At 40.3% G+C, this 12,992-nt stretch overlaps 1 protein-coding gene across 6 annotated transcripts in view; it reads left to right on the top strand.

The window, feature by feature from the left end:
- SEMA5A (semaphorin 5A) overlaps positions 1-12,992 on the top strand; it is a 477,874-nt gene that overhangs the window by 294,080 nt on the left and 170,802 nt on the right. For all 6 annotated transcript variants that reach the window (XM_079918531.1, XM_079918532.1, XM_079918535.1 and 3 more), the window contains one exon: positions 5,205-5,267. In XM_079918531.1, the coding sequence (XP_079774657.1) occupies positions 5,205-5,267 (63 nt within the window). The remainder of the gene's footprint in view (positions 1-5,204; positions 5,268-12,992) is intronic.

The raw sequence follows: 12,992 nt of genomic DNA, 5'->3' as shown, positions 1-12,992 counted from the left end.
TTACTCAGCCATAAAAAGGAATGAAACTGCGTTATTTGTAGTGAGATGGATAGACCTAGAGTCTGTCATACAGAGTGAAGTAAGTCAGAAAGAGAAAAATAAATACTGTATGCTAACACATATATACAGAATCTAAAAGAAAAAAAATGGTTATGAAGAACCTAGGGGCAGAACAGGAATAAAGATGCAGACGTAGAGAATGGATTTGAGGACATGGGGAGGGGGAAGGGTAAGCTGGGACGAAGTCAGAGAGTAACACTGACATATGAACACTACCAAATGTAAAATAGAGAGCTAGTGGGAAACAGCCGCATAGCACAGCGAGATCACCTCGGTGCTTTGTGTCCACCTAGAGGGGTGGGATAGGGAGGGTGGAAGGGAGATGCAAGAGGGAGGAGTTATGGGGATATATGTATACATATAGCTGATTTACTTTGTTATAAAGCAGAAACTAACACACCATTGTAAAGCAATTATACTCCAATAAAGATGTTTAAAAAATAACAAAAAACAGTAGTTAGAAGATATGATGAAAGTCCCCTTCCACTTCTCTGATTTGGAGGCCACCAGTAAGAATGAAATGGACTTGCCTATATTTGCCATGGGCATAAGTGCAGGGGTATGGCAAATTGATATTAAAAGTGAACGGATACACCAAATATCTGCTAAGGAGTAAAGGCAGAGAGGCAAGCTGGACAAATCCGTCCAAAGTGACTCAACTCTACCCCTTTATGTCTTGCGGGACCTTAGTTCCCCGACCACCAGGGATCGAACCAGGGCCCCAGCAGTGGAAGCGTGGAGTCCTAACCACTGGACCGTCAGGGAATTCCCAAGTGCCACTTGTTTTGAACCCATCATCTGTGACCACTAAAAGCCATTAGCAAAGAAGATGCCTTTGCTTAAGGATAACTAGATTGACACTTGAGTCAGGTCACATAAAAATCACAGTTGTTTCAAGTTCTGACTCGTTTGCACTCTGCTTCTCTTTTGAACACATACAGTCTCACATTCCCCGGCAATTTGTTTATAATCGCCATGACAATTTAACATTCTCCAGCATTTCACAGAAATCCATACCATAAGACTATGAATGCAAACATATTAAAAAAAAGCCCTCAGGTGGTTGTTAAGTTTTGGCACTGTGTAATTAAACTAGTTTTTTTTTTTTTAATGTTCTCTTTTGCCAGTATCTAATTAGCAAAGCCATCTGCTGAAAGAGTACTGGTCCATCTGCCTAGAATGTTGTTCTCTTCATTTTTATGAAAAGTATCTGCCTTTGCTGGTCCCTGTCTAATTAACTTCTCTCGCTGCAGAATGTGATGATACACAACTTTGTTTATATACTTCCGAGAACTGTGGATTTATATGTATGTAACTCGATCATAAAAGGAGCCAATCTTTTTCTTTCTCACATCTGATTTACTCCTGAGATCCCAGCTCTGTTTATCATAACCTGAGCAAATGTGTGCACACAACAGGGAGATGTGTGCTGTGTCATGAAGCAGTAGGTGCTTCCATAGATCCCCAGGGTTTCAGCAGGTGTAAAATGATTTTCTGTAAACCTACTCACTTTCCTTTTAGGTCTGTCCATAGCACTGACAATTCCTGAAAGTTGATGATGTTGTAAGTTCCAGTGTCCCACTGGATTCTGAGATGAACGTGGCTACTGCAACAATGAAAATGACCACAGATGCATTCTCAGATTTAGCATGATGTTATCGAGGCTGATGGAATTCACTTATATTTTATTGTAGACTAATACCTGATGTGTGCAAACATTATCTGTATGTGTGTTTTTCCTTCTATCACTCATTATCTATCAGTGTCTTGCACTTAGTAGGTATTTAATGAATATTTATTAAGTGAAAGAGAGAATGGTGAGTGTATTTGCATAAAGCAACACCTCTGCAAATTATTGAATAGCACAGATGTTATTTCTAACTATTTACAGACCAAAAAAAAGCTGTGCCACAAACAGGAAACTCTGTGTCTTTTATTTTATTTATTTATTTATTTATTTATTTACTTTTGCGGTACGCAGGCCTCTCACTGTTGTGGCCTCTCCTGTTGCGGAGCACAGGCTCCGGACGCGCAGGCTCAGTGGCCATGGCTCACGGGCCCAGCCTCTCTGCGGCATGTGGGATCTTCCCGGACCGGGGCACGAACCTGTGTCCCCTGCATCGGCAGGTGGGCTCTCAACCACTGCGCCACCAGGGAAGCCCTAGCCTTCGTTTTGACTATCATAAACATAGGTTTGTGTGGGTAGAAAAGTGTCTTAGAAGGAGTCAACCAGAAAGATGACTTCATAAATCAGCAGTGGGATTTGTTCCAAAATTATGATGCATGAAAGAATAACAGTGAATCTCCATTGATAATAGAACAAGAAGGCTGGATTAAAGAAGTTTAATTGATTAGAATACATCTTGTGGAATAAAGAAAAGTTGTGACCAGGTTAAAACATAATCTAATTCAAACGGAGTAATTGAGTAACTTTGAGAAATCTGGTACTGGAGAGTTCCATTGATATTCCTATTTCTCTCTAGAGAAAGTGTTTTTCTCCATTGCTGCCAAGTGGTCAAAGAGGTAAAATCTAGTTTGCTGAGTGAACAGACAGTAGGTGATTCGTCTGGAACACCCAGTTTTAGGCCAATCTTGAAAAGACACATTTTCCTACTCCATTGTTTTTCAAATTCTGTGACATCCAATCACATGTGTTCAGCTACAATAGGTAGTTCAGTTCCATTCTTAACATAATTTCCCTTTATCCTGCCTTCTAGTCAGGTAGAAAGTGAATCAACAGAAAAGCTATACAATCATGGTCTTTAATTAATTCTGGATTTGAACAGTACTGGAAAGTTGATATATTGTAATAAAAATGCCTCAGGAAAGTAACTTTGCTACTTTTAATAACCGTCTTCAGAAAAATCTATAAGATTTTTCCTATTTTCTGTGGGCTTAATAAACTTGTGTGAGCAGTTGCTCTTTCTGGCGAAACTGGATAAAGCAATGAAATATCTTTGAGAGCTCTCACATTTTTTTCCTCTTACTATCCCCTTCCAATCCTTGGCCAGTGTTTATCTTGAAAATGCAAAGGTTACTTGGACATTAGGCAGACTTGGGAAGCTGATTGTTTGCCATTTCAGCAGAAGGATTTGAAGAATTTTGATGGCATCTGATAAATATTCTTCTTGTAACTCTGCCCCTTGCAGCTCTTGAGTTTACTGAAGGCAGCATTACTATTTAACTTTCAACAAAATCAGTAAACCAGTGAGAGCCACTAGGAATTCCTCTTTATCTAAATCATTTCACTTAATAATTTTCCTAGTAATTATAGAGCACACATTCCTCCTTGTGATGTATAACTCTAAATCCTCTTGATGATACATAAAATCCAAGTTATTATGGGGTGTACTTTGCTAAAGAATGTATCATAGTGTATCAATTCTGTTTTGAGTTTAAGTAAGGGCGAAGGCATGGATATCTCTATTTAAATGAAAACAACAGAATGAGCTTTTATACAGGGATGTGCTAAAGGAAAGCTCCACTCAGAATAACAGCAGTGCGCTTGTTTTATCTGTGCTTCATGGGGATATATAATTATGCAACTGTACATGAAGTTCTTAGCTCTTCTCTGGAGGTGTCATCACGTCTCATAAAAGTATCTGTCATTCTAGTAAGGAATTCAAGCCATTTGTTTGCATTAGATGCTAATTAGCTGTAACCTTATTGTTGCCACTAAACATTATGAACAGGAAAACATCACAGGAAGAATGAACAACTTCTCTTATCAGATGTTGACACAGACAAAAATCTCTAAGTCTGCGCAAGGGAAAACAGTTATAGTATTGTTTCTGTTTGAAAGGCACTGAAGTGGTTCTCTCTTTTATACAAAAGAAAAGAACACTTTTCGTATGAATTCATATTTGCCAAGTAAGATAAGATGCAAGATGCAGCGTTTTATGTTTTAATCTCTGTTGTGTAACATTCTTTGGAGAACAGTAGATATTAGATAATGGTGTTAATATGACTTTGTTATTCTCAGTTTAGGAGAATTAGCAAAAACCAAAAAACAAAAACCTTCTTTTTAGAAGTAAGAGTGAAGGCATTATTCTCTTTCATAATATTTGACATTAGTATTTTTTGGCTTCGTTTAGTTTATTGTGTAACAATAGTCCAAATTAAAAGCAAATTGTCCCTCGCTTCAATTTTTTCTGATAATGATTTAACTGGTCCTTCAGAAATCTTGAATTCTTCAGAAATCCAACTCTAATAGTAAGATAGAACATACTTGTAGTAACAGGTGGACAGAATGGAGAAAACATTTTTGCCCTATAAAAGTAAACATTCCATAAAATAATGGAAAAGATAAATATCTCAGATACTTAGATCTTTTCAAAATATGATTCACAGTCTCAACATATTGGCCATTAATGTTTGCAGGTATCATTTCTTCCTGTGAAGTAGGTTCTGTATGTTACCTTAACTAATCACAGGTCCACTTGTGGGTTAGCATCAGATGTGAAAGAATGCATATCACACTGATCAGCGTGAGTTAGATTTGGAAAGTGAGGGAGAAAATTTAAAAGTCATGGCTCTAAGTATTTAGCCAGAGCTAATAACTGTATAAAAATTATTGGCATTGGGAGGAAGTAGTAGATGGGCTTTTGCGTGAGCGGTTTATTTTATTGACTCTTCATCATTTATATATGTCTTTGGGGAGTAAGGATATGCAAAATCACTCTTGCTTCATTATCTGTGAATATTGGTAAATGACAGACGGTTAAACTAAGACATGCACCTCTAAATGAGAATGTAGATCATTTTGTTTCAAGGCTTCTCTTTTCAGCATCCTATGAATCTCTTCTGTAGTTTTACTGAAATGAGTGTGTCTGTAATCAGTGAAGTAGTCACCAACTCAGGGCGTGTGCTTCTCTTATACTGACTAGTTTTAAAGCACGTTATTACTGCACAAATGAAAGTACTTAGGGGGTGAGTCCTTTAAAATGCTTCAATTTGAAAGCTCAGTATAAACCCACATGACTGAATTCCATGTTTTTGGTGTAAATTCTATGTTAGTATGAAAATGTTGGTGTCATGGTGTGCCCACCTTACCTAATCTGGTTACCGATACCTTATTATTTTTTTCCCTTTTACTCAGTCAAAGGCCTTTTATTCAGTTGTTGTCGTTTTGGTGTTTCCTATAGGCTGTGGAGTGGGAGTGTGATGAAGCAACCAAGAAGGCCTGTTACAGCAAAGGCAAGTCCCAGGTAAGGAAGATGCCATGATGGGTAGTCATCACCTTTGTGAGGGATAGTACGTGGAACGTTTAATATGAAGGCTATTCCCGCTTATGATGCCATGGAAACTGAAAAAAGAAGCAAGATTCAAAATATATGCACAGTCAGTTCTCAAGGTTTTAACACTGAAGCAAGATTAACAACAATCAGCTGTTAGGATTCAGAACATATGATCAGATATAATTTGCACTCCCAGTCATTAGAGTAAGATAAGAAATTAATTGGTTATGATGTCATTTCGAAAGATATGGGCTTGAATTTTGAAAATACTATTTTAATTTCCCCCAATCATATCTTACAGCTAACTCCAGAATGTAGCTATATGATAAATATAATTACTATATCAAAAATGACTTGAGGTTTTTTATAATTCATCTTAACATGTCTTTAAAATAAGTTCTCTCTCTCTCCATATGAAACTCTACATGGCCAAGTTCCTAAGGAAAGAGCAGATTATAGCTAACATTGGAAATACATCTCTTGAGCTACTGTGCACATTGCAGGCCTACTTTCACACGACTGGTGGGCTTAGAAAGAGACATGAAGCTCTTTTCCAAGGAAGTCTGTTTCTGAGGAAATCCCACTGGATCATCTTGAGGAAGTGCTTCTGCAGCTGGTGCATAAGCTCATTATGTCTCATTCTGTTAGTGATCATCTAATACTTTATTGGAACGTGGGCCTTTCCGATGTGAATCACACTTTGGGTCACCGAGTAAAGCAGACTCACAGGGAGCAGCAAAGAGGGCTCACTGCACAAAGTGTGGTCCCAGGGCCAAGGGCTTGAGGAAAAATACAGCAAACGGAGAGGGCGCTGCTAAAAGATGCTTACACCACCTGTGTTTGTCCAAGAGGGTTACGCGCTTTATTTTACCCAATTTCATTTCCTGTTTCTTTGTCTTTTAACTCAACAGTTTTGAGAGTCAGACATGGAGGCAGGTCTCAGCAAACTTAGTCATTGGCTTTCCCAAAACTAGGAAAGAGTTAGGAAGTAAAGAACTAGGCAGAAGGAAGGAGAGAAGGAAGAAAATGCGATCTTAGCTAGAGAAACACTTGGAGACATTTTACAAAAGCAGAAATTGATGACTGCTGTTTATTGAAAGATATCTAACCTCGGAAGGTACCTCTGAGATAAAGCATCAGAGGCACAAGAAGATTTGAAAGTGGCACCAGGTTCCAAAGAATCAGAATATCGTCTCTTAAGTTACCCCCCAAAATAAATAAATCAGTACATAGTAAATTTATTTACCTCTATAACAAATTCAGAAGAGTTTGTATAAATTATGTATGAAACCTTTGAAAACGTTCTTCCTATTTGGTTTTTCCTCTCCTCCCTGTAACGCTTACATGTTTGATAGGACAGGTGGATTCCTGCCCTTTTTTTTGCTTCTCACTCATCTCGGAGCACAAGAAAGTCTTCAAGTAAGACCCCCGTAGTGAGGAGTGAAAGCTGGGGAATCAGATCTGCCTCGGGGGGGAGGGTGGGAAAAACGACTTTCTTTCCTCTAGCAAGATCCACTGATGGGAAGCATTGGCCTCGCTCTCCAAGGTTCTCATGCCAACACTGATCCCTTTGTCTGGCGACATCAGTGCCCCCAGGGTCCCTGGGCACCGTCTGTGACCTCATTCTGCCCATGCTTTCTTCTCCCTTTTACTTTTCCTCTTTTCTCTCCTTTCTCTTCTTGTCTTCATCTTCCTCTGGTACTTTAGGGCTTCTTCCTCCCCTTCCTTCTTGCTGGGGCTGTGATACACCCACAAGCAGCACTATTCAGTTTTGGGAAACCCCGCCAAAATCTTTGTGGACACCTGCCTGTCTTAAGGCCTGTCTGAGGACATGTGTAGTTGGTAGCCCTGGGTCGGCGGGTGGCTGGGCCTCCCTTCCCTTCCGAGGCCCCATCTAACTGTTCCCCGCCCTGCCTCCCTCCCCCATCTCCCTGGACTTGTGTGTCCCCACTCCTCAGGGGTTCCTGCCTGACCTGTCCCACCCCACTCTGCATCACTTCTCAGTAGCCGTTTGTATTTCCTGGTCAGGCTGCGTTTTAGTTATTCAGCCCCCTCCCCTGAGCTGGGCCACATGAATTCTTGTTGAGCCCAGGACACAGCCTGTAGCGGCTGTTTGACTTCACTCCACTAAGGAGCGAGCAAACACGTAAGCCTTCATCTGGCTTCTGCCCTCACCACTCCCGATGCCGGAGCCACTTCTTGTGGTGGAGTCTGTCCTGGCCTCTACCTGCCACATGCCAGTCATTCCTTTCACCCATCATGACAACCAAGATCAACCAAGAATGTCTCCAGACATTGCCGAACAGTGACTTGGGTGAAAATCCCAGGCGTAATTCCCAAGATGGTATTGTATTGGCAACTTTTACATTGTCTATTTTGAATTTTGCTCTCCCTTTAAGAGTACTTTCATATTTCATCTAGATCACACTTATTTATTCATTTCAAGGGCTTTAAAAAAATGTCCTCTCTGTGGACTTCAGTCTCCTGTGTGTTAAAGGAAAACATTCAATTACTTAATCTAGCCAAGGTTTCTCCTGCTAATAGTCTATGAGTCTACAATTTTAAAACAATCCGTGTGATAGCCTTATACTAGTAGATTATTACTCCATGGGGTGAAAAGTTGCTTCTGCTGAATCAAAATTGTCCCATATTTTTCCTTAAGCTGTGATCATTCGTTGTTTGATGCTTAGAAATTAAGCAAGTAAAAACCAGAGAACACACAGGAAAGGCCATCTTTCATGCTTATTAGGAATATATCTTTGATTCACAGAAAGGACAGATCATTATTATACATAATTGAGGTTTCCTGATAAACAGAAAGAAAATGAGCAAAACAAACATTGTCAAAGAAAATCGTACCTTTAAGTTCCACATGTTTCTGGTTTCAATGGGCTAAGAACAATGGCAAACCCCAGTAATTATAAATCGATTCAAACTGTGTTTGTGGATGGGATTTTTTTTTTTTAAGATGAATGTGTTAAGACAGATGAAGATGAATTTCAAAGTGCCAATGTGAGAAAGAGAAATGGCATATTCTTTTAGGTTGCATGAAGTACACTGATAAACTCACAGACAGTTTTGAACAACCTACGCTTGGTTGAAATAGAATTTGGTTTTGTAGCAGAACCATGTGCGATGAAGTTCATGTGCACAAAATGATGTGATAGGTCTATGAAGGCAGCAGCCTAGGTAGCGCTGCTGGGCTGGTCCAGGGCTGGTGAGAGTAGAGGGACATCCAGGGCTCTTCATTTTCTGTTACTAGTTCCTTTCTCTTATATAGCATCTCTGTGGCTTTCTTAAAGTGGCACCTGGCACAACAGCCATCAGAGATCCTGAGCCCAGCTCCTGGAACACAGAAGGAAAGGAAACAAACAGCTCCAAAGGTCTAGTCCCTGAATTCAGAATTCATTCAACCCTAATTTCCCTGTTCTGACATTTCAAGGAGCCAAATCAGGAGACATTTCCATAGAGTCCATTTGACTGAAATGTAACATCTCTTTGGGGGAGTGGAATTCAGATTTTCTTAGTAGCCCTGAGTTTAGAAATAAGAATTCAATTGTTTTCTGTTTTTGTTGGCGTTAGAGTAATATGGAAACTTACACACAAATTTACAAAGTTTCCCTTCTTCCTGAAATAGAGTAATGCAAAATGTGACATCTCAAAAATGCGAAAAATGCTAGCCATTTTGTCTGAACTCATTTTTTCCTACCCTAAGAAAAGTGGTCTGTGCTTCTCCACATAATGCCTTTTACTGCAGAGCCAAGAATGTGGAGCGTGGATGAGGCGCTGGGCCTTCAGGGGTGCGCCCACTCAGTCCTCTGGGGAGAGCATTCCTCCGCGGGCTGCAGAGGGGAGAAGAGAGAGGGCACATTTCCTCGTGTTCCCCATGTTGCTGGGACCGACACGGACATCATTTCACGTTCAGTCGATTAAAATGACCATTTAGGGAATCAACGTCAAGAAAATGTAGCCAGATCTTTGATTTGAGCCTGTGTAGCAGAGAAGGGAGGACGGAGACTGTCAATTCTTGGTGAGCTTTGAATTCTATTTTACTTAAAATTTTCAGCTCACTTGGGAGAAAAGGGGTGACTTGACCTGAAATGGCTTAAACATCCTATCTACGAAAACAGGAGTGGGAAATCTGTGTTGTTTATGGATTCAAAAAGGTTTCATAATAAAATCTGTTGGATTTAGTTATTTTTGAAACATCACTCTAGACATTGGCTTCTAGAAGTATTTAAATGTGTTTTACACAAATGTTATTTTAAACGTAAATAGTCGATTCTCTTGTGATCTAACAAAAGCTCCTTGTCTGCTTGGGGTTATTATGTCTAAACCAAAGCCCTTCCTACCATGACCTTTAGGAACTTTACAGAGGAAACACAACCGCTTATTAAGGGAGTGAAAGAGCTCCTTTATGCACATATTATACTTTATAATTTTCAAAAGATTCTCGTTTGTGATCTCATTTCAGTATTTTTAACACCAAGTTCCTAGAACGATTTTGTAAGTTAGTGGGAGAGTTTGGATTCGAATCCAGTGCTCTGTGTATTGCTCTTCCTGCTGTGTCCTGTGGTCCTGCTTCCCAGGTTGTCAAATTCTGCTCATAAACAGGTAAATTCCAGAGAAGAAAAACATGATGCCATCCCGCCTGGGAACCTGTGATGTAGGGGGTGAAACAACGTTTTCATCCAAGGTGCCAATGTTTGGAAAGCTGTGAGTTAGCTGGTGCAGGCAGTACACTACAGAACTGCCTTTGTTCTGTATAATTGCTCCAGAAACGGAGGGTTCTTTAAGATCAGACACTAACAACCTGTGCAGATTACACATACCAAATGTTGATTCCGTAACAAGTTACCCTTGGAGTCAGAGCTCAGTTGAAAACAATCTCATTAGGTAAATAAATATATATAATATACTCTATTAATACACTTATATAGCATACACTCTTTTAATATATATTCGTATATATGTATATCCGTATATTTATAGTTTTATAGATATACATATAAATATCTATATTTATATATCTAAATATGGACATAATAGTATGTCTATATATTTATATAAATGCTTCTGTAATATGTATGCGTATATATTCATATGTAATATATATGTCTCCTATATATGTATATATGTCTTATATATGTGTGTGTGTGTGTGTTTATATATATATTTACATCTGATTGGATGGTCCAGTTTTTCAAGACCCACAGTTAGTCTTTCTTCAAGCAGAACATCTGTTTGGGAAATAAATATGATGAAGTGCTGCAGGGCAAACCCAGTTATTTCATGAAGAAAATTGTCCCCAAACACATGCTCTCTCTGCTGGGGCCTCGGTCTTATGTCCTTGAGATCAAGTGGGCATCGGCTGTCACATCTAAAAGCTCTTTCGGTGAGTCAGCAACTGTGCATGTCAGCTCTCAATTCAAGCAGGAATTGCTTCAAAGTCAAGGACAGGTTGACCCACCGGTGGGACTGCAGGCACAAGCGGGTTATTTTAATGTTTAAGTGCTATTATCAAAGTGAGGTAGATGAGTTTCATTGTAACAACAGAAGCCATGTGCTGGCAGGCTCCCGGGAGCCTTGGGAATGTGCACTGTGTCTTCCTGGAAAACTGGAATTCCTTAAATCCCCTTATGCCATTTTTGAGCTACAGAAATGGTATAAAAGAAACAAATTCTCAGGTGAGATTCTTATCATGGACATTTAGATAAGCTCATTTAAAAGATAAACCTAGAGTAGAACCTCCTGAAAGGACTTCTGTGTTATATTTTAAAACACGTGGTCCAAGCAGTACTTCTAGTAGGTTCAGGTAACCCGTGAAAAGCCCCTGTCTGTAGCAAAGACTGACAAAGTTATAGACTATAGATTTTCCCATAGGAGAATTTGGATTTGGGGATCACCATCATGAGGAGACTCAGTATTACAGGGCCTGGCACTCAGCCATTTCCTGTCATTCTTAATTTTTTTTTTTTTTTTTTTTTTTTTGCGTTACGCGGGCCTCTCACTGTCGTGGCCTCTCCCATTGCGGAGCACAGCCTCCAGACGCACAGGCTCAGCGGCCACGGCTCACGGGCCCAGCCGCCGCGCGGCATGTGGGATCTTCCCGGACCGGGGCACGAGCCCGCGTCCCCTGCATCGGCAGGCGGACTCTCAACCACTGCGCCACCACTGATTCATAAATTGATCTTCTGCTCCAAAGCAAAGTACTTCTGCTTTCTTTCATTTCTGTTTTTACATTCTGTTTTGCTTGGACTTTCTCCAATCTCTCATCAAAAAAAAAGAAAGAAAAAGAGAAAGTTGTTATTTGCAATGTATTTATTTGCTTAGGATTCACATCCAGTCTGTTTCTAGATAGAATCAGTTGAGCAGTTTGTGAATTAACCATGAGGGAACATTTAGGGGAGTGAAACAGGAAGGGGCTGAGCTGAGCTGACCCAGACTGTCGGGCGAATGAGTTCAGCCTTGGACAGTTAAGAAGAAACACGGAAGTACCACCCCGCCTCCAGTGGTTCCTCCTATTGGACACAGAGGGTGAGAAGAGCTCGTCCAGCCTCACTGGTGATGGGACAGAACTCTTCCCCCCCCCCATCCTCTTCTCTGTTCCCTCCAACCTTGCATGCTGGGCTTACCTAAAGCATTACCCTCCTCAGGCCCCACTTACCGTACGTAAGCAACTACGGCTTTCACGGAGCTGGTGATGCCTGCATCCTCTTAGTAAAGACCGCATAAGCCTCCATGTCCGATTGTCCAGTTTCCTGACATTTACCTGCTTCCTTCCCTACATCCTCACTCAACATGAGGGAGCCTATCAGCATCGGGGAGACACACAGCCCAGGTAACCTTTCCCAGAGGGTACAGTGCATTCTCGTGATTTCCAGAACATACTTTTTAAATTCTCTGTTCTAATTCTTTAAAAAAATTTTTTTGATGTGGACCATTTTTAAAAAGTCTTTCTTGAATTTGTTACAGTATTGCTTCTGTTTTATGTTTTGGTTTTTTGGCCGCGAGGCATGTGGGATCTTAGCTCCCCGACCAGGGATCGAACCCTCACCCCCTGCATTGGAAGACAAAGTCTTAACCACTGGACCACCAGGGAAGTCCCTCTCTGTTCTAATTGAAATAATATTGTGCCCTCCCTCATTTACTTTTTTCCAGGATTTTTTTTGACAACCAGTTGGATTTGTCCTTCTGCTCTGACGCACGTCAGCATCCTGGGTATCACATCCCCAGCCATCTTTCTAGTTCTTCATCAAGTTTGTAATGGGCCTTCAGGAAGGTTAATGACCTACAGTCCTGTTTTCACTTTGTCTTTCTTTTGGGAGATTAAGATAAACACCACATCTGTTATCTTTATTGTTTCTCTTCCCAAAATTGATTAGAGGCCCTTGCTTTTTCTTCACCAGGTCTGTAAGACTCAGCCATGAGAGCACCTCTTTTCAATGGGGATGATTCTCTTGGAATAACTTACCCTTGGCCAAGTTCACGGTGATATGACTGCCTCTAGAGCATTTCTACCTGTGTCAGTCTCCTGCTTTAAAAAAACAAAACGCGAAAAGTTCTTTTATGTTTTGACTCATTGTTGAGAGAGTTCTAAAAGCAGCAACAGAAAACAAACAAAATCTCCACATCGCTCCACTGTCTGTAATTTTCTCTCATTCTTTATTATAGTGTCATTGTTGTGTCTGCTTT

This window comes from Stenella coeruleoalba (assembly GCF_951394435.1).
Source record: "Stenella coeruleoalba genome assembly, chromosome: 3".
Classification (NCBI taxonomy): Eukaryota; Metazoa; Chordata; class Mammalia; order Artiodactyla; family Delphinidae; genus Stenella; species Stenella coeruleoalba.
The sequence above is the reverse complement of the archived record's forward strand: the minus strand, read 5'-3'. Positions and strand labels throughout refer to the sequence as shown.